At 38.4% G+C, this 22,689-nt stretch overlaps 1 protein-coding gene and 1 non-coding gene across 2 annotated transcripts in view; one reads left to right on the top strand and one right to left on the bottom strand.

Moving 5' to 3' along the window:
* Window positions 1-9,803, bottom strand: part of LOC138060355 (chromosome transmission fidelity protein 18 homolog) — a 93,691-nt gene extending 83,888 nt beyond the window's left edge. Inside the window, exons 1-3 of the mRNA XM_068906113.1 lie at window positions 9,615-9,803; window positions 8,692-8,874; window positions 2,125-2,420 (exon numbers count right to left, since the gene is read on the bottom strand). Of these exons, the coding sequence (XP_068762214.1) occupies window positions 2,125-2,420; window positions 8,692-8,874; window positions 9,615-9,702 (567 nt within the window). The 5' untranslated portion in view covers window positions 9,703-9,803. The remainder of the gene's footprint in view (window positions 1-2,124; window positions 2,421-8,691; window positions 8,875-9,614) is intronic.
* Trnas-aga (transfer RNA serine (anticodon AGA)) lies at window positions 141-214 on the top strand. The gene has a single exon. It is a non-coding gene; the product is annotated as a tRNA-Ser (tRNA).
* Window positions 9,804-22,689: the final 12,886 nt, after the last annotated feature.

Here is a 22,689-nt window from a genome sequence, read left to right as displayed (position 1 = left end):
AACCCACGACCCTCCGTGATCTAGTCGGATGCTCTAACCACTGAGCGATGCTGTTAGTGAGTTTCAAATATGCTAGTCAATGCTAGCCGCGCGATGTGGTTCCAGTCGAGACCCACAAATTGACCCTTGCTCACCATAGAGTCTCCAGTAGCTCAGTGGTTAGAGCATCCGACTAGATCACGGAGGGTCGTGGGTTCAAATCCCATCTGGGACTCGGATATTTTTCCGAGTCTACATTTCTCCTTACATTGAATATCATTGTTGTTGTTTCATCTTTAACATAATCATCGAACATCTAATATATTAGCTGGCTCAATAGACCTGGGGATCTGTGATCATCTTAGATATGCAGTATTTTCTAATAGGATGAACAAATGAAAGCCTAAGATAACTTCTGTTAAGAACTATAAATCAATAGACATTGAAAGTCTACAAAAAGACTTAGAGGAGGCCCCATGGCAAATTGTTAATGCTGTTGAGGAAGTTGAGGACAGTATTCATTTATGGGAGACTATGTTCAAAGAAATTTTGGCTTCTCACATAAAAAGAGGAAAGGTTAACATTACAAATCAATCAGTTTCTTGGATTGACACTGAAATCAGAAAAGCTATGAATCAAATCAAAGGTACAAGTAATCTTATTCCTATTGGAGAAATAGTAGTCAGACTTATTTTATGGGGTTGAATTCCAGCAAAGGGGATCATCTCACATACATGCTTTATTCTGGGTACATACTTGTACCAGTAGTTGCATATGAGAGCCCTCGTGCTGTTACACAATTATCCAGCTGCTATATCACACTATATCTCACCTTATTCAAAGGATCTTCACTGGTTACCAGTAGAGCTTTGGATCGAATTAAAAATTTTACTACTTGTTTTCAAAGCATTAAATGGTATGGCTTCACGCTACATTTGCAATTTCATCAGGAAAAAGGCTTCAACCAGAAGCTCTCTGAGATCCAATGACCTTACTGTGTTTGGCTTTTCTAAAACAAGGGTAAGGGTAAGACCAAGGGTCGGGGTAAGGGTAAGGATACGATACAAAAAGTATCCTAAACATGCATAAAAGCTAACCTTAGGCCTAAACGAAAGTTTAAGGTTAGCTTTTATGCATTTTTAGGATACTTTCTGTATTTGTATCCTTACCCTTACCCTCATTTTAGCAACGCCGTACTGTGTTAGAGGTCCCTCGGAGCAAATGCAAGAGCTTTGGCTTTTGCTAGTCTACCAAAAATTGGAATAAACTCCCATTGACAATTAGAATGGCCCTGAACTTACATACTTTTAAGAAACATTGAAAGACGTTTTTATTTAAAAAAGCACATGACAATTAGTTACACCTAGATTATTATTTCTTATTTTTTATTTCATTGATTATTGGTTTATTTTAATATAACATTCTTCTTAATTGCATTTTCGTTTTACATTATAAAGCGGTTTTGAATATTTAACATAAAATGTGCTATATACTGTAAATTGATTACCGGGTATTATTACTTTATTACTAATGAATCAAATGTAAATGTAAAGAGGAAAGGATTTTATTTTACCAGGGAACAAATTTTTGACAACCGTAACACTTTATTTTTCTAGCTTTATTTTCACGTGGTCTTCATGCCTTAATCGGGGACAAGTGTGAATTAGTTAACTGAGTCGGTGACAGAATGTTTTTTTGTTTTTTCAGTCAAGAAAGCACTATACTGAATTTCTTCATGAAGTAATGAATTGCCATGGACGTTTTACAACTTGGGGACTGTACTGTTTGAAGGTAAAATAAAACAACACTTGCACAAGAAATGAATTACAGTCTGCATAATCAAGTATTGTTCCAGCCATGATAGTTAGATTTTGTATTTTTTCCACAGGACTGGTTTGAGAAGCATGCTTTTGTGCCTGCCAGCCAATGATGTTTGTTTTTGTATCATGACCATGCACCCAAGGTAATTATAGTAAGCTCCATTCCCATGATACATAAACATATTGCAGCAAACTTCTAAATATAAAAGTACATGTACATGTACATGTACGTGTACTGTATTCTTGTTGTGTTTTGTCAAAAAGAAGGGAATCACTTAAATACCTTTAATTAAATCTTACTTGAAACCCACTCTGGTTGATTTACCTTTGCCTTTACTGATACTTCCTTGTCAGCTTTGATGGACAGGTAAAGCCTCTGTCCATCCATTCTTGTTATGGAAACAGCCTCGCAGCTCATTGGTGGCCTTCGGAACACCTTAAATCTCTCTGGATTTGATAATATCTTTCTGTCAATACTTGTAGAATTGTGAGACTGCAAAGAGCTTGACTGAAGTTGTCGTAATGGACTTTTTACACATCCAGGTTTTGGCAGTTGACGGCTCACATCATGGTCTTTGCTGTTTTGCAGGGGACTAAGACGAGCTCTCTTTTTGCAGGGACCTACAAGAATTAATAATTTTGCTTCACATATAATGGACTTTCATTCTTTATGAATTAAATGATGTAGTTGTAATGTTGCATATCATGATACTCTTTTACAATACACCTACTTGTAAATAATATGATCAGAAAAAGGCAATTTCTCATGGCATACGATTTTTGTTAGAAAAATTTATATAATTGCTGTACCTAAGTTTCAAACATTTCATAAGAACAGGCAAGGACATCTGGGTGCTTTAATGAAGGTACACTGTACCAATATTGTAAGCTGATGTCTGCAAGCCTTCAATCCTAGCTTTATTTTCACGTGGTCATCGTGCCTTAATCGGGAACAAGTGTGAATTAGTTAACTGAGTCGGTGACAGAATGTTAGGAATAAGTGTGATATGAGGTGTGTTTCCTGGTGTCGGAACAGATGAGTGACGTTTCCCGGCAAACAACAACACAACAAGAAGACAAAGATGGCCGACAACAACCCATGGTTCATACAGGTTTAAAGAACCCTTACTCAAGGACTTTTCCAGGACTTTATCACAAAACTCAAGGAGTCCATTTCCTCAGGCACTTACGATGTTGTGATGTCGCAATATTACATAAAATTATTTTGCACAGTCACACCAGAAAACAATACACATAGTGGAACCACAATAAAACAAACCATTTTATAAAGAAGTCCTTGGTAGCAAGATAAATCATATGGAAACGAACCTCAACATACTGAAACCTTGTTGTAAGCACCAAATCGTAGACAATTAAAAAAGGTTCCATTTAATGCTTACTACAATTGAAGTGATCAAGAGGTAATCCGAACGCATTCGAAGTCAAAATTGAAGATGAGCAATGACAATGACAATAAAGAAACAATGGTTCGACTGAAAGGAAATAAATCACAATATTTCTAAGACACTGATGCACTGATTGAAAAAACACAGCATAAAGTAAACTTACAAATATTCCTCTGATCCGGAGAAGCGAAGAAATACACGAAGAAAGGTTAATTAAAAAGCAGAAAACGAAAACAGAACACTAGCGAGTCAAAGCACGTGGCAATTGAAAAACTTGATTGAAAACTGATCCACATACATCAATGCGTCATGATGTAACGCAATGTCACACGCGCGTAAATAAGATAGAGTAACGATCACGTGCAGAAAAAACAAATAAACAGATAGAGAAGTTTGAATCTAACACTTGTTACAGCAAACAATTTGCCCACTGCCGATTATACCGCGCACCGGTGGCTCAGTTATTTGAGCACCGGGTTGTCACGCGGGAGGTCGTGAGTTCAACTCCGGCCGGACCAACACTCAGGGTCTTTAAATAACTGAGGAGAAAGTGCTGCCTTTGTAATTACATTTGCAAATGGTTAGACTCTCTAGTCTTCTCGGATAAGGACGATAAGCCGGAGGTCTCGTCTCACAACCCTTCAATGTTCATAATCCTGTGAGACGTAAAAGAACCCGCACACTTGTCGCAAAGAGCAGGGCATGTAGTTCCCGGTGTTGTGGTCTGTCTTCTGTGGTGTATCATGGTTGGGAGGGTAAATGCTCGGAGAAATTAGCTACACCAAGCTACTCTGAAAATCCGAGGGTAAATAAAGATGTATGATATGATATGATATGATATGATATGATAAATACTTTATTTGGTGTCTTATAAATTTTACATTGACAAAACTCCATATAAATTTACAATTTGACAATTTTCTTATATTAAGGGTTAACTAAGTTTTCTGTTTATGTTCATGGGAGTCCTGGATATGATTTGCAATTATTTTCTGTAACTCAACATTATTTACTGGGGGGGGGGGGGGTTTAATAGTAGCAAAAATATATTTTTTGTTGGCATTTTTCACAATTGGGATTTTGAATTTTTTATATCAGCATTCAAACAGATTTCCTTTTTTCTTGGTAAACTTGGCAGGAGACTAAGAAGTGTTTTTTATCTTCCGCCTCCAAAGGGCAGATTCTTTCGTTCGGTTTCTTAAATGGTCTTATGTAACGCCCTGTTTCCATTGCCAAGCCATGATTACTAAGTTGCGGTTTTGTCATGGTGGTTCTGTGCCGGAATTTTGTGACCTGGTGAAGGTAATCCTCACATCTGTAATTATCTATTGTTTTGACTTTACTGCAGGTTCGCATTTTGTTGCTTTGATTGGGATCTTTCCTTATGTCATTATTCATCTCGCTGAGCCACCTTTGTAATTCAATGTCCTGTAATCTTTGTCTAATAATGCTTACAATTCTTACATCTGAAAAATGTGCTTTTTCCCAAAGATTTTTTAAACCTATATGATATAAAGAGTTTTTGATTTTTTGACTCCACAGAGCTTTATCTTTAATCCATTTTATGTCATTATAAGCCACTTGAGATGATTTGTAACAATTATTCTCTTCGTGTTTAGCTAAAGTAAGCCAGATTCTGCAATGGGCTTTCCTTGTTTTCCTATTGATACGTATTCACGTTGTCGACAGGAATCTTTATCTGATGGGAACAGCCTCGTGGCAGGGTAAGTAGTTGCTCTGACACTTGCAAGCCTTCTGGCAAGATTGCATCTAGAGTCGGTTCAAAAAGAACTGGTGTTCTGTTTTCCAGTGGGCCACATTCGACCCCACAAGGCACCGTGATTGTCTGTCCTGTCGGTACTGTTTGGTTTTGCTTCCCTCTCTTCCAAGCAAACAAAGTTTCCTCTGCTGGGCTCTGTATGAAGTCAACCAATGCACTTAACTTCTTCCCTGACACACCCTGGAAAGCTGACCTCATAATGCCCAAAGTTGAACAGTCTTCCCCTCCCTGTGGTCTATCATTGACTACGTTTTGGAGCGACTTCAGAATCAATACGTCGCCACTTCCAAATTTTGAAAACAAAGTCCCGATTTTAGGTAGATTTATTTTATCAAAGATGACAATAACAGCATTAATTCAGTGCATCCATTACTTCATTAGCTACTGTAGTTGCAAAGTAAAATACAACAAATTATTATTTTATCCAAAGAAATGTAGCATTTCAAGTTGTTTTTAAAGCCGAAGTAACGATACAAGTCATTCAAAGCGGTGCGTTCATAAGAGAGCTCTTTGCTATAAATACGATAAAAGAGTTCTGTATCATCAGTTAAGATGCTGAGGGGGCAAAAAAGCTCGCGAGAAACTCCAGGCGAGTGGTTAAGTTAAACAGATATTTTTTAGTTGAAATTTGGTAAGTTCAGCATCATTCAGTCACATTTAATTTGGCGTTCACGCAGGATGGGTGTTTGATCTTGTTACCTGTTAGCGTAGTTATTTCAGCTTGAAATCCGTGCAAAACTCGAAGCGCTCGACCTCAAATAATATCGAAAACTCCAGCATTGGGAGCTCCAAGGATGCGTAGCAGGATTTTCGTATACCGGCTTTACATTGCTTTAGATCAAGATACAGGCTTGCAGCCGTCACGCCATGTGCTCCTCTCTGATTGGATGATGATTTCTTATTAGCCAATCACAGAGGAGCAAACGTCGTGATGGCTGCAAGCCGTCACACCAAAATCCAACTACGCTTCCTTGGAGTTCCGAATGCTGGATTTTTAAAATTTTGTTTGAGGTCCAGCGCTTCGAGTTTTGGACGGATTTCAGATAAATTATAATGGCATAAAAGGAAACCTCTGGGTTTCAGCGTAGCAATGAATGAAGTCAACCTCCTGTGACATCTTTTGAAAATTTACCCAAGGTTTCTCTTAGAAGGATGTCGAAAAAGGTCAATCAATGTTTCATTACTAAACTCGTTTGTTTTTGCTGTCTTTTTAAATTTTATCGCATGCGACTTGTGAAAATAAATATTATTTGCAGCGTGCACGTTTACTTGAGGTTTTCACAAACAATTTTGCTTGAGTTGATAAAAATGCTTGAGCTCTAAACGTAACTGTGAATACGACTGGTGAAAGAAACTGGCTTTTGGTAAAAAGAATACCGATTCAAACAGTATGTGAATTTCAGTCGAGAAGTTCACACGGCGTGATGATCGAGAGTTGTGTTGGTTGATTTACATCTCAACGTATAAAAACATCTGAACTAGCTTTATTCTTAGCTTGAGCGAGTGGATTCCATAAAAGACATTTAAAAAGCAAGGCTGCTGCCTAAGAAAATTTTGAAGGGGCCCTCAGAGCTAAACACTGAGAACTTAGGAGCCCAACATATGAAGTGAAAGGTGTTGCTGTGAAAAATTAAGGCGCCCAGAGCTATTCTTTGGGAGCCCCAGGCTACCGAGCTCCTGTTAGGCAACAGCCTTGAAAAGCGTCATAAAGAGCAAGTATCATTTATGGCGACTGGTGAAAGAAACCATTAGTTTTGATAAAACGAATACCGATTCACACGGTATGCAAATTTCGGCCGAGAAGTTGACACGGTGGTGATCGAGAGTTGTATTGTCTAGGGTTCTATTTCATAAAGCGACCTGATTTTCTACTTGCGTAGACGTCTGCTCTCAGTCACTCAAAATATCGAGCCAACATGATTTCGGATCGTTTAATAAACGGTTGGTTACCAAAACTCCCCGTTGGTCTTCTTGCAAGTGTTTATCAACAGCGTTGAAAAGCGTTGAAAGCGTTGGAAATCATCCAGAACCGTTCAAAAAAGCTGTTCGGCGTTGGAAAAAATTTCACAAACCGTTGGAAAAAAATTGCAACCCGTTGGAATTTTTTGCGCACCCGTTGAAAGCGTTGGAAAACCCGTTGACTACCCGTTCGTTAGCCGTTGGATTTTACCCGTTCAACGGAAAACCGTCCGTGTTTTCCGTTAGTGTTTTTGTTTTCGCGTGAGAGGTCACATTTCTTGTCTGCACTGTACATGTACATACGTTTGTAGATTTCCCAAAAAATGTTACCCATGGTGCTCCTCTGGCGCCTGACCTCCGTTATTACCACAGGGGGCCTGGACAAACTGTGTGACTGGTTAATATTTACAACAAAATGTAAATCTAATCTTTCTCATAAGTTCCATAAAATCCAAGTATTTTTACCTGAAGTTTTGTTTGTGGTAACCCTTTTGGCTGAAAACGACGAACTTTAGTGATTTGAAGGGTTTGTGTTCGACGTTCACCTGAGCGTAAAAATAGAAAGGCAAGGGTGAAAAGCTTGATTTCGGACCGCTCCTGCATCAAGCCGATTTTCACCAACAAATTCCCATCCTACAGGTTTCAAATGATGCACCAGGTTTCAGATATATTGGTTTGAGAGGAAACCTCTGGGTTTTTGGCTTGCCTGGTGCGTGATTTGAAACTTGTACGGTGGGAATTTTTTTGGTGAAAATCAGCTCGGTGCTGGAGCCAGTGTTTGACAATAACAATTCCCCGATTGCCCAGGGCAAGCGAAATATATCCGTGGGCAAGGAAACCAACTCTAAGACTTGCCCGATCGGGCAATCAGAATTTTTGTTAGACTAATACCTAGTTTGCGGAACGATTCGATTTGCAACAAAGTGACTAGTAATATGACGTAGCTACCGCAAACACGATATAACAGTAAACATTACATCTCTTTGCTGTCATTTATTTTTCTGTTAAAAACATTTTGATGCAGACCTCAAATCAGATTGGAAGGCGGAACATGTTGGTAGCTGCCATCTTTCTCCCGGCGAAAAGAATGCTTGTTACAATGGAACCCAGTTTTCGCACGGCCAAATACGCCATTGAACAAGCGCACAAAAAAGTCTACTTTTTGTCACGCAATTTCAACCAGCTTTGAGAGGTTTAAGAACATACTATTGGACAAGTGGCAATTTAATCAAAACCAGCCTAATCTCAGAGATATTCAAGGAATATGCTTGTCAAAGCAAAACTGTTAAGGCCACTAGAACACCATGGATACACAGCAGGAGTCGCATTGGTCTGTCAAACCCATTTTAGACAAAATTGACATTTTTACAACCACCCTTTGAGTTTTAGTGAACAACAGGTCTTTAGAAGGTGGGTAAACAGAAAAAAAACCAAAGCAACCAAAAAAACAAAAGTAGCAGCCCAAAGGGCAAATTAGTAAGAATGTAAGTGTCGAACACTGTGGAGCGATCCGAAATCGAGCTTTCCACCTTTGCCTTTCTATTGGTATGCTCAGGTGAACCTTAAAATCACTAAAATTCATTGTTTTCAGCCACAAGAATTACCACAAACAACACTTTGGGTAAAAATACTTAGATTTTTTGGACTTGGATTTTATCGAAATCATGTGAAGGATTTAGATATTAATTAACAGTCACACAGTTTGTCCCCCTGTGCTATTACCAGACTTAAACACAATCATACACACCTGAAACAGAATCAGAGTCATCAAGGATTGATTCTTCAACATCAGAAAGGAGTACGGACATTTCATTGCAGTCTCGTTTTTTCACACGATTTTGATTCATAGGTACACCATTCCCTGTCATTCCATTGTCAGCTGTCTTCTCCCTGTCAAAATTGAGGCTCCTCTTTGACACTGGAGTGGATTCTGCTCATCAGGAAAAAAAAACGGAGGACAGATACATGTAAGGACCAAACCATGGAAACAAAATATGCAACCCTTTTTACTTACATATAGACTGTTAGCCTCTTCATGTAACCCACCTAAATGACAGATTGCTTTGCAGATGTTCCCATTCTTTCCTTTTCACAGTTAGATTTGTAGTTTGGTCCCTCATTAACTGATTCATGTGTATACTGATCTGTGTATTACTTGTACATGTAAAGTCTCATGGTACATGTATAAGTAGATGATGGTAGAAAGAACAATAGCAAAAAAGTCTTTTGGGTATTTGACTCTATTATTATGCAACTTAAGCTATATTTTTCTATTGTTTTGGCACCAACATGGCCGTCTTATCAATATCACATGAGTGCAATATTTCAACTCACTATGTACCGGTATTAAATATTTTTTCAAATATTCTAAAATATTGCTGTGTCATTATTCATTTTGCAATAAATTCAATTAATAAGCTTGACATCGATGATACATTGTAGAATGAAAAGTGAAACTATTTACAAATATGAAATATCTTCACAGTAACAGTTCATAAATTTACATGTATGATTGAATGTACATATGTAGGTGCCTTTCTTAATTCTTGTAATTCTCTTTCTTTGCTGACCATTAGGCCATTTAAGCCCCTGGCTTTAGCTATACTCTTGTAATTTACCTTTAATTGTGTGAAAATAAATAAAATGAACTTTGGGCAAGAATACTCTCACCTTCTTCTTCCAAACCATCCAACATTTCCAGTTCATCCGCGTAGCGAGATTCGAATTCATCTTGTTCTTGGATATCCCAGATATCCATTTCGAAGGACAGGCCCGCCAAAAGCAGCGCTTTTTGTACGTCGATCTGCACAGCGCTGACTGATCCAATATTCACTCCGCCATTTTGGGACAAAAATCCCGCCAAATTGACAAAGCAATCTCGTTGTCATGCGGCAAAGTAAGGCCCTGAGAACGAATATGACGTTGTTCTACCAAGCTGTGGGACTACCCCCAAGAAAATGAAACTGCGTAGCAATGTCGAACGGGAGCTGTTCGCAATTTCTTTACCTTTCATGTGTTGTTTCATTCCTGGTGGCCTCTTTCCTCTCAGGTGAAGATGAGTCCAAAGTATGAACGTGCGCCTAGTCTCTGGAATCCAGGAAAAAGAATTTAACTAACGCAACACAAAGCGGAAGTTGTTAAACTGCATAGAAACTGTCATCATTTTTGTCTGGTATTTTAATATTATGGAAAAAGGACTGCAGTTTAGAGGGTTTTTGCTTAGCCTGAGCAAGCAGCTGTCCGAGGATCAATTTCAGCAGCTTAAGTATGTTCTGGAGGGATATATTCCTTCTGCAACAAGCGAAGCAACGAAACAAGCATTTCTTTTCTTCGGGGAATTGGAAAAGAGGCGACATCTTACCCCGACCAATTTTGAAATTCTAAAAAAAGGCTTTCGTATGATCGAACGCCATGATCTTATCGAAGAGTTGGAAGGAAAGGAGCAGTACTTCAGGGAACTCTTTAACCCTCAGCTAAAGGACGGCCATAACTTGGAACAGAAAGGTTTGTAGTAAATATGCCATGAAGACAGTATTCAATTAATTTGTTATTTTTGTGCAGTCACTGAATTAGCCCAGTCCCTACAGCACACTCTAAAACGATGAATTTTAAATTAAGAATGACCTTTCTAGTTTTTAGTTCGTATGTTCTTAAAATAAGAAATATTAGCTTAGTTCCAAATTCAAATTTAAGGTTCAGTGTGATCTTAAAATTAGAGCCTGAAAATAAGACAAGCTTAGATTCTGTGTGATCTTAAAATTAGAGCCCCCAAATAAGAAAATTTGCCCTTATTTTAAAAGTGGTGTCAACGTGCCTGAAAGAAACTTAATTTGGATTTGAAAAGGACGTTGTACGCAAGAGTAGAAGAAACTGGGCCAAGTATCACCCACAGGTTCATTTGTATGTGTGTGTGGGTGGGGGGGAGGGGGGCTGGCAGGAAATTATAAATTAATTCATAGGCACTCAGGGGTGTAGCCAGCATTTAAATCTGTAGGCCTACAATTTTTTTCGTTTAATTAACTTTCATAACAGTAATTTTACAAACCTGAAAATGAAAAACGCTTTCATGGTGTGTCCTTAATTAATTTAAGAGACAGGCCTACAACAATTTGAAAAGATTCTAGGGACCTGGTTGTTATTATACTCTCCATCTTTAAGGAGCAGTTTCCAGTTAGGCAGAACGGCACAAAAAATGACTTGTTGGAGGAGGTAATCTGACAGCATCTTGGCACTGGTATTATGTGGTCCCAAGCACTCTAGATCATAACAATAATTATTATTATTAATATTATCATGGATGAATCCAGAAAATAGAGGGGGCCAAAGGTCTATCTATCTATCTATCTATCTATCTATCTATCTATCAAGGCAAAATGTATTTGAAATACGAAAAGCTCTGAAACTGAACTACATGTAATCATTATCTAAAGTAAAACCGCCTGGTGCACACTGTACCACTTTAAACGTTGGTTGGTTACGGAAGCTCTTTAAATACAGGGGGAAAAGGGGGGCCGGGGCCCGCTGGGCCCACCCTTCAATCCATGCGTGATTATTAACTTAATAAGAAAGTCAACTCAAGGGAAGTAAGCATAACAGTCTTCAGTGAATATTTCTCGTATTTTTGTTCTTGCATTTGGCTTAAGAGCTTCACAAACTGCAGGGGTCACCATGAGTTTAAAAGGTTGGTTGCAAAGCCTTACAGTTTACTTGCCAGAGGAAGAATATTTGTTTCCTAAAACAGCTACAGTAAGGACGTCAGCGCCCATTGTTACTATGCAGTTTGGGAATGTGACGCGAACAATATCTACATGTAACAATGTAGGACATGTCAGTAATGTATCGTGTTTAGGACGGTGCCTACTATTGTTACTGCGCATACGTTCTGCACATTTCGAGATACTAAGGTTTCCTATCGGTGATGCTTACCAATACAAGGATATTTTTGCGCAGTTTAAAACTATGCGGAGAAAGTTGAAGAAAGAAAAAGAAAATTGGGGGGTAACCATGCATTTTTGAGAGATAATTAAGCTTCAATTTGAGAAAGAATGTCGTACTTTGCTTTGTATTTTAAAGCTTTGTACAAATATTATTCATGAATTATCTTTGAAAAATGCGTGGTTACCCCCAATTTTCTTTTTGGATTTCAATAACACTTGTTAAGATCTCCATTTTCTGCCTAATCACACATCGGGGAAAAAATATCTTTAATTAGTAGGCACCATCCTTAAGGTGACTGTAAAAAGATGGCTGCTTTCAGAATTTCTTCTCTGTCCTGGATACTCTGTGGCCCCCATTAATCTTTCCATCGACCACTTCCTATTTGAATTTTCTCCATTTGACCGAAAAACAAAAAATCTATATGAAAGAAGTTGAAAATACCGGTATATTCTTTTTTTTTCTGATAATGGGCAAAGCCAAAGTAAAATTATATTATTGTTAAGGTCTATTCCACCTCAAGGAACAACATTAGCTTTAAATGTTATTAAACAGACCTACAATGTAAGTGTATTCAAATGTTGACATGATCTAATTTTCACTAATGTAGCTTCTTTTATTGCAGATAGTGTAAACTAACATTGTCTTACAACTACATTTGTACAGAAAGAAAGTTTCTAAAATTGCATGTTCACTGCACCTTATCTCCTAAATAAGCACAGTTATCCCTCATTGTCTGCTTTTTGGGCAGCAGTTGATCTCTACTTATGCATGGCATGGCATGGCAAGTTAAAGAAAAACTGTACCTGGTAACATTATTAGGGGCAATCGTCCTCAAATAGAGTACAAACAAACCAAATGAAAGCCAAATTATGCTAAATTAAGATTGGTTTTATTGACTCATTTCACTCTTGATAAGGTTCAGAGGCATACTCTTAACTAGTAACCGGTATTAAGTGTAGAATATTTGTCTAGTCAGACAAGCCAGTTAGTCTGGAAAATTATTATAAGTGTTTTCTGTGTTGGTAAAGTAAGAAAGTAAATTAGTTCATGTTCGATTTCAGATGAAACAAATCATAGTGAATTTCTGAATTGCTTTATACATGTATGTTGATCTTCATTCTCCACAGAAATTCCATCTACGTGTACCTAAAAGGGCAACTAATATCCCGATTTTGCTTGCCCTGATAAGATTTTTCAAAATTGGTTGCCATGGGCAAGCGGGCAAGTGTCAACATTAAGCCCTGGCTTACAGGTTGCATATACATGTAAGAGAACTTTGGCGGGTTGCATACAACAAATACTTTGGAAATAGTATGAAAAAAAAATCTTGGTATACTCAACTCATTTCTTTTGGCACACGACCTATAACAAATTGTTGGAGGAAGTCAAGCTTCCTTTGTTGCTTGAAATTTGGCCACAATTTAACAACAAAGTCATCAATTACATTGTATGTGAACATATTAGGCAAACATCACAACAAATAGTGTCAAATAGCTGCTCAGATTTTTGAAAACGTGAATGGTGAAGGCAATAATTATAAGGTCCAAGTAATTCTCTATCGAAAGTTGAGAGATGCAGTTGGGCTGGAGACAATAATATTTGAATTTCCATAAATCAACTTCACAGAGACTGGCAAGTAAACTTAAAGTGGAAAATAAAGACCACAACCAGCCCTAAACGCAGTATAACGGAGAAATGCTTGGACCTCTAGGCTACGTATATACCTTTTATCATTCACAGTTTATTCAGATTTTTAATTATTTTTGAATTAACTAGTTAACATATAAACACATCCTTTTTGTTTGGGCAAAAAAGTGTAATATGGCAGATTTTAAAATGTCAACAAGGCCTATCAAAATTTTTACTGTCAACAAAAGACATTTGTTTGGCTGATGGTTATTCAGCTCTGATGGATAAGCTGCAAAAGTTGGTCAATAGTTTTGTGCACATGACGTACCTATGTATCACGTGCTGTTTATTGTTGAAAAGACAAAGTTAATCTTGTCCTGGCGTGGCGGTGAAGTTTATATTCGGTGTATAGAAAGATGACTCGACGAAAGAAAAGAAAATTGAAACTATGATTAAAGAGAAACTGATGTAGGCTAGGAAAGAAAGACGAAGAGAAAATTTTCGAGATGTCATACGAAAACAAGAACAACCATTGAAGAAGAGCGTGCATCGCACCAAATCGACGTCCTCTGCAGTCAAAGATTCTACTGCGCGAATTACCGACTGTACGAAGGGAAAAGTTACTTGGTGCCTTGCTAAGGATGTAATGGTTACGCACAGTTTGTGCGGTGACTTTTGCTTGTGAGTGGGTTTTCTTGTCTGCTCATGATATGATGACGTCAGTTACTGGAAGTAACATTTCACTTCCTTAGCGACAGGCGAAAAATCCGTCTGTGGGCCCTTAAAAGACTTGAGAAGGTCTGAGATCCACAAGTGATCTAGAAGACAAAACGAGAGGACAACTTCGAAGTTGGCGTCTGCCAAGAGCAGACAATTCCAATTCTTTGATTCAGAAAGGAAATTTTTCTTAAATCTAGGGTCTTATATTGAAAAAAAAAAAGGTTCTCATTCTCGGAAAAAAAACTGATCTGAAATCCAAAAAAGTTATAAATCTTAAAATAAGAGAAATTCTGGATTTTTTCTTATTTTCAATAAAGTCTTATTTTGAGAAATTTGTGGTAAAATTGAGAAAATTCCTGAAATTAAGAACTTAAAGTTAAGAAACATTTTTACGCTTACCACCGGAAAAAACAAGAACAAGAACTTTTTGTCCTTAAATTTAGAAATCAGGTTTTAGAGTGCCATAATGACCTAAAGACAGTTTATTGATTCGTCAGGCAAACCCAGCTGATATTTAACTTAATTAAATTAACATACCTTGATAAGACAATACAGTCAAATGAAAAGGAAGGAAAGAAAGAGATGAAAAAGTCGTAAAAGACTAGAAGTAAATTGAAGAATACAGTGTACATGTACATGTACATACATGCATGCGAAGAGATACATGTATACTCCAGTAGTACACAAGTGAAATAACTATAATGATAACTATTCTAACATTTACATGTTAAACTACTACCATCACTATTGCTGATACCAAATACCACAGTAATTCTTATTTCTTACTCTGGCTTTCACTCCAGCTAAGTAATAAAATGATGTTTGAGCATACATGTAAGCAGCGCAATAATTAATTACTAGTGGGAAGATGACCTTTGAGTGCAAGCGGTGTTGCATTACAGGCAGCCGTTGAAAATTTAAACGTGTTATAAGACTTTGTACGGGACATAAAATACCCTAGATTATGAAGCCTAAAAAACTCTCAATTTAACATTCATTCAATAAAATGAATAAAACTGACTCACCTCTGGTGTATTCTTGTGCATTTTGGTGCTTATTTTACCTTGAGGTCATCTTCCCACTAGTAATTAATTATTACACCCTCTCTAGTGACGCGAACTTGGGCTGCCTATGGTTTGAGGCGACATCTCTTCGGTATTTCTTTTTCATGTTTCATTTGACGATCCATTACATCAGAAAAGCACAAGTTCATGCAGAGATGCATCTAGTTTATTTGAAAAGCATTAATGGCGAGTCTCCATAGGAGACTTACATTGTATATTTATACTGTACTCTTTAAGGACCTTTTTCTTTGTTACTGTTCCTCTCCCACGAGGGTCTGCTGAAACAAGCCACAGATTCCTTTCTCTTGTTAAGAAACTGTCATCTGGAAATCACATGTGGGTTACTTAGCAGAGATGTATCCAGGTTTTCAAATTTGGGGGTCCTCTGGACCCCTTATTGAAAAATTTGGGGGTCCAATGCAAAATTTTTGGGGGTCCAGCTAATTAATATTCAAAAATTAATATGCGATCTATTGCCTCTTAATTGCTGCTGCAGTACCCTTTCAGATTTCTAATTGCAAAAAAATAAAGTCTTATCCCTCCCTTCTTTGAAACTGTTGTGCCTGTTGATTCATCGATCAAAATGTATGGGCTATCAAAGCTCCATCTATCAAGCGAATCCGTATGCTCAGTGTAGGAACTGTTGGCTCCAGTTGATAAATGATCTAGATCTCGACAGCAAAAAAAAAACAGAACTGAATCTCAATTTCCATAAAAGATTATCATTTCTTTTAACTACACTTGAGGTGTAATTTAGGAACAAAAGAGTAAACAAATTTAAGCAATCAATACACAGCTCATTGTCGGCCCATGCAGGCTTGACTTTGCCATGGCCAATGTGTTAATAATCAAGCGACTGAATACATTCAAGTTTCATGTTTAACACTTCATTTTTAACACTAACTCCGAAAAAGTTGCGTAATTTGCAAAACAAGAACCGAGACGATGACACGTGCACGCCCGGAATTAAATATCAACAGGGTCGCACAAAAGAAAAATTTAACATACTTCGCCGTTGGATTCTCTGTCATTTCACTCACGATAAGCGAACTAATGCTTGAAATTCACTTGCAAAGCATGCAACAAACTGAACTTCGACTGAAATGTTTTATTATCACTGGGGGCATTTCGAAAGTGTCGCCGATTGTCTCATGTAAGAAACAGCTCAGATCATGTCGCGCAACACATGCGAATTCAAAACTGAACTTATGAAGCTGGACATAATGGTTGACAAAATGAAATTATTTGACTACAAAAGTCTGAAATGACAGCTTACCTTGAAATTTCAGGAACTCGATCATTTCTCCGATGTGAGAAATGGGAATGTTCAATTTCCTTGTGAAATACGCCGTTTGCATGTTTTTTCTGGCGTTCGTAATTTGCATAAACATTCGATTTTTTTCTGGGTCCAACTGGACACTTTGTTCGATATTCTATGCGTCTAAAAGGAAAACGAGTGCATCCCAGGACGCAATGACGCACTCTGGATACATCTCTGCTTAAAAACCAATCAGCGCTGTGTAGATCTCCCCTGGGAGCGTCAATGCGTCAACTTCTAGATCTTTGTTGGATGAATCATGAAAGAGACTGAGCCGTTTCAAAATCAGAAACATTAATTTTGTTTCCTCGGTGGGTTATGCATTTGCACTCTCGCAAGTAAAAATGTGAGTGCTTAGCAAGGGTGTGGTGTCGTTTCATCTACATTGTACTTAGTCTAGTAAAATTGAAAGCGCAGTGGAAATATATGTAACTTTGCTTACTCAACTGCAATTTCACAGTCAAACAAAGCAGCTCACGACTGGACATTAATTACCTGAAAGCCGACTGTTGTAAATTAGTATTTTGTCTCTCGCTCTACAATGTATTTCTCTCTGCTTTCTGGTGTACTTCATTGAAATATTCTCTTCTTTTCATTCCTTGGCTTCTCTCAAGGCTTTCTTCGCTTGAATTTCTCAAATTAATTTTCATTGCTCTTTTCTGCTCTTGATATTTATATACATGTATCTACATGTATGTTGTACTTAAGCTCAAGGTGGTAACATGTCCAAATGAATATACCGGTAGATCTATAGATTCCAAGCAGACTGCAGTATGTGTACTTATTAGTTTTTCCATGCATTAAATTTTCAGAGTATGCTGAAGTTTGTGATGGTACTGAAAAGGAAGATTTAAAATCGAGCTATTTACCACCCAGTGACCATGGTGCTCGAAAAGGTAACAACAACAATAATTATTATCCGATTTCAAACCAAATAATATTTCATGAACCTAAGAACTTGTCAGGTCCACTGTAATCAGTGACATGCACAAGCTTTTAATACAGTGTACCCAGTTAAACACTGTCAAACTGAGCTTGTGTTTGACATTAATTTAATTTTCATAGTGCATGTGTGATTGACATGTTCTGTAAATTATTTTTATCATTGTGGAAAGCAGATCTGGTGAACATCTAAATACTGACCCTGACATCCCCAAGGATAGCAAAATAATTATCTCGTGTGCTATTAATTCTTCACCCCTTTGTCCCATCGTGTAGCCAACACGTCAACAGTCCAGATAATATCTTTCTAATAAGGGATTTGCTCTCCCTCAGTACTCTGGGGTCTGTCTTTTGCATCTCATGTGCTATTAATTTTATTTCTTTATCGTTATCGTTATCAAATATTCGTTTCATATTGACTTTCAATTCCTTCACTCCTCCTCCAAGACATCCAATAACCATTATTATTATATTATTATTATTATTATTATTATTAGTTTCATATAATTATAGGTTTTACTTTAAGTCTTATTTCATTTTAAGTCTTAGAGGTACATGTATTATCATAACACCTCCATGGTTGTCACTTGTACATTTGTAAGACAAGTGTTGTCCTTATCAAGTAGATTACATGTACAGTACTGTGCAAAAGTAACGCAAGTGAAATGCGCGAATTTCGTTCTTTGTCTTTGCGAATTTTCATCGAAAAATGATGCAAAAATTCAAGGGAAAATTCGATGTGTTTCGAGCGATAATTCACTTTAACAATAGGGGAAATTTAGTTGGGTCTTCAACACCTCAACGAAAATTCGCGATCAATAACGTTCTTTCACCATTAAGTACGCGAAATTTCGCTAAGCACAGAGCCGAAGGTTAATCACGTATTTCATCCAATCGATCATCATGTAATTTACATGAAATATTTTGATAACTGTTGTATGAACTGTGTGCCGCAGCTTGCTGTATTTAGTCACGTGTATCGATCACTGATTTGAAGGGAATAAAAACACACTTCTAACACAAGGTTTCTTTCATCTTGTGCATGTAAAATTCGCTAATTATTTTGCACGCTTGAATTCAGCTTTAGAGCAACTTACATGCACCTACACACATGATCGAACTCTGAGTTCATTTTGGGAACAAAGAGAGAACACTCAAGCAAAACTAGGCCCCCAAATACTTGAAATTTTGTTTTGAACAGAGCCGGAATTCGACAACATGTCAAGCGAAGTTCATCACATACATGTACATGTAATGGTTTCAATTGAGCGGTCATGTAAACACCAATATTTTCTGATAACTAATAATTATTGTGACTGTGTGACAGAGCTAATGCTGTATTTACTTATCGATTGATTTGAAGGATAAAAATCACAGCTAACACAAGGTTTCTTAAATCTTAGGGATCAAAATTTTTGAGAACGTAAGCAACTTACCCTACAAGTTGTAATTATTCAATATGCCACGAGGATGACCTTAGTTTGTTCCAGGAACAAAACCAAAACACTCCAGCTTGCTGCAGTTACATGTAAATCCCTTACGCAAGTAGTCACTGATAAATCCTTTAACACTGATTGTCGAATTCGTAAACAAAAGCTCTTGTGAAATGCTCGTTTTTTGAAGCATTCCGTGATCTTGAAGCATCGATCAGAACAGGAAGATCCTCATGCCTCACGAAGCCTGGTCTGGGCTTGTCTGGAGGTGTGCTTCGGGTCATTATCTTACATAAACCGGTGATCGGGAAGTCTTTCTCTGATGAATGGAACAAGGGTGGTCTCTAGGATGTTGCAAAATAGATCAGCATTCATGATGCCATCAAAGATTCAAATCTCTGTGGCACCATGTCTGCTTATTCCTGCCCAAACGTGAACCTTTAGTGGGTGCTTTGGCTTAGGCTTTCGCTTGGTCGGTTCGTCAAGCTTCCGGTAACATATGTATGCGCCTGTAGGAAAGGAAATGGAGCACTCGTCGCTGAAAATCATGTTATGGAAAGTGTTGTCACTCTCCATGACTCATTGTGCGTACTTCAACCGCTTGATCTTGTTGGCGTCTCATATAAGCTGGCAGTACATGTACCTAGTCCGCTGTAGAGTCCAGCCTTGCTGCTTGCGTGATCTTCGCACAGTTGACAAACTAACCGCCACTCCATGTTTTGCCAGCTTCTTCTTGATCTGGGAGCTCGTCATCTTGTCATTATTTTGCATTTGCTGATCTACAGTACCTCTCAGATATACGTTAACTGCGCAGACGCGTTTTATACACATATACGCGTATGATTATACGCACATATGCGTATGGTTACACGCACATGCGCGTATGGTTATACGCACATACGCGTATGGTTATACGCACATACGCGCATAGTTATACGCAGATACGCGTATATTTATACGCGTATATATGCATAAACATGCGCGTCTGATGTGTCTTTGTTATTAACAAAGAAAAATTTTATTTGTGTTTCAATTAGAGTCTAATAAATCTAATGGAGATCATTTTACAAACGCACACGTCGCATCGAAATGTTTATTGTCTGAATTTAGCGTTCTTAGCTTAAGATCAATCTCGTCGAAAAAATTATATCTCTGGTTATATCTGACCCAGATCATTTATTCCAACGGTAAAATGCTGCTTGACGAAAAAATTGTTTATCAAAGTTTCAATGGTGCGCCGCTTCAAGGAAAAGTTCTGTGTTTCGGCAGTCGCGTCGGCAAGTCGCTTGCGAGATGTTTGTATAAAGTGTTCCGAAGACCTTGTCGAAAACATTATATCTCTGGTTATATTTGACACAGATCGTTCATTCTATCAGTTAAATGCTTTTTATTTAAACAATTAATTGTTTCTCAAGGGTTCTATTGCGCGCTGCTCACGCTTAGTTATTTTTTACTTCAATGAAAAGTTCTGTGTTTCGGCAGCCGCGTCGGCAAGTCGCTTGCGAGGTGTTTGTCTAAAGTGTTGCGAAGACCTTGTCGAAAAAATTATATCTCCGGTTATATACACAGATCGTTTATTCAAACAGTAATTTTTTTTTTTTTAAACCAAATAATTATTTCAAGGTTTCATCTGCAAAGCAAATCTTTACAAGCTTAAAATAAAAAGTTAGTCGAATGATTAACACGTGGTTTCGCATGTTCACAATCTTTGAGTAAACAGTCGAGTTTCGCGCGAAACGGCAAATCACACGACAGCGATGAGAGGTAGCTGTATTCGCAGGCTACAAAGTTGGCGAAGAAATTGTTGACATAGGCGGCGTTGCTGTGTTGAGATTTAGTTATTGTGACCATCGATTTTTGAAACTTTTGACTAAGCTAGAGGCAAGGCAAATTCATCAAAATTTGCATACGCGTCAGTCCCGAGTCGGAACAACACGTAGTCGTGACAGGTAACGCAACACGATTAAAATGCCCTGGTAGAACCCTTACCCTGTATTTACGTGTATGGGAGCAACTTCAGAATACCCGGCCACGATTGCGTGACATTGAATGCTTGCTCCTGCAGTCCCGAAGACGATGAAAGTTTGAGCTGGTAATCTATGGCTCCCGCAGTCCCGCACTCCCACAGTGGAAAAGGATGAATATGAAATGGAGATAAAACTACTGCTCCCGCACTCCCACAGTGGAAGAAGGATGAATATGAAATGGCGATAAAACTACTGCTCCCGCAGTCCCGCAGTGGAAAAAGCAAGTATATGAAATGGGGGTAAAGCTACTGCTCCTGCAGTCCCGCACTCCCGCAGTGGAAAAAGCAAGTATATGAAATGGGGGTAAAACTGCTGCTCCCGCAGTCCCGCACTCCCGCAGTGGAAAAAGGATGAATATGAATTGGGGGTAAAACTGCTGCTCCCGCAGTCCCGCACTCCCGCAGTGGAAAAAGGATGAATATGGAATGGAGGGAAAACTGCTGCTCCCGCAGTCCTGCGCTCCCGCAGTGGAAAAAGGATGAATATGAAATGGGGGTAAAACTGCTGCTCCCGCAGTCCCGCACTCCCGCAATGGAAAAAGGATGAATATGGAATGGGGAAAAAACTGCTGTTCCCGCAGTCCCGCACTCCCGCAGTGGAAAAAGGATGAATATGGAATGGGGGTAAAACTGCTGCTCCCGCACGCACTCCTGCAGTGGAAAAAGGATGAATGTGGAATGGGGGGAAATTTACTGATTAAGCCTAAGCGCTTGTTTCAGTGATTTAAGTCGAAGCACTCGCTAAAACTGATTTTACAAAAAGTGTAGTTAACCAAACCGTAAATTGAAAGCTCCACTGCGGGAAAACTGATTTTACATCCTTTTTCCACTGCGGGAGTGCGGGACTGCGGGAGCAGTAGTTTTATCCCCATTTCATATTCATCCTTTTTCCACTGCGGGACTGCGGGACTGCGGGAGCCACAGATTACCAGCTCAAACTATCATCGGTTAGCCGAGATCCCGGCATTACGATGCTGATTACATGAGTCCCTAAGGGGCTGATTACTTGAGCCGGGCCAGCCCGGTCAGCCAGGCTGGTCAGGTTTCCCGGGATGAGTTTTAGTCCGGTATTACATGAGAAGAGCCAGCCTGGCTTGGACTAAATTTAGAGTAAGTCGTGTGAAAAAAGATAACAACAACAACAACAAGTGGAGAGACGTTTGTCTCGCTAAATTGTTATTAAAATTCACCATTCTACAATGTAAAGAAGCCTAATGGTTTTCTATCTTATTTATCCTTTTATTTAAACATTAAACAACGATGATTCCGTGGGCCATTTTGCTCTAAAGTGGAGTAATGTGATTAGAAATAGCAGGCCCGGCTAACCAGGCTGTCCCGGTGAACGCGATTACATGGAAAAATATCAGCCCGGTTAGCCGGGATCCCGGCATCGTAATGCCGTAATGGCCCCTAAGATGTCTCATGGGAACTGATACAGGTGCCTGAGGCCCTAAGGCGACGCACTATAATCTACGATTACTGCTAGTAATAGAAACCCCTCTGAGACGAAAAACTGATTTCATTGAAAAAATAATATCAAGGCAAACATAAGAGTGGCCATTCTCAAGTTTGAACACAAAGAAATGTGTAAAAGATCAAATTTTTTTTCGGGTGAGTCTGTCAAATTACTGGTGTCAGGCTAACGAACCGGGACACATCTATCGGAAAAAAAAAC

This window comes from Montipora capricornis, chromosome 8, assembly GCF_036669925.1.
Source record: "Montipora capricornis isolate CH-2021 chromosome 8, ASM3666992v2, whole genome shotgun sequence".
NCBI lineage: Eukaryota > Metazoa > Cnidaria > Anthozoa > Scleractinia > Acroporidae > Montipora > Montipora capricornis.
This window is presented reverse-complemented; position numbering and strand designations above follow the sequence as displayed.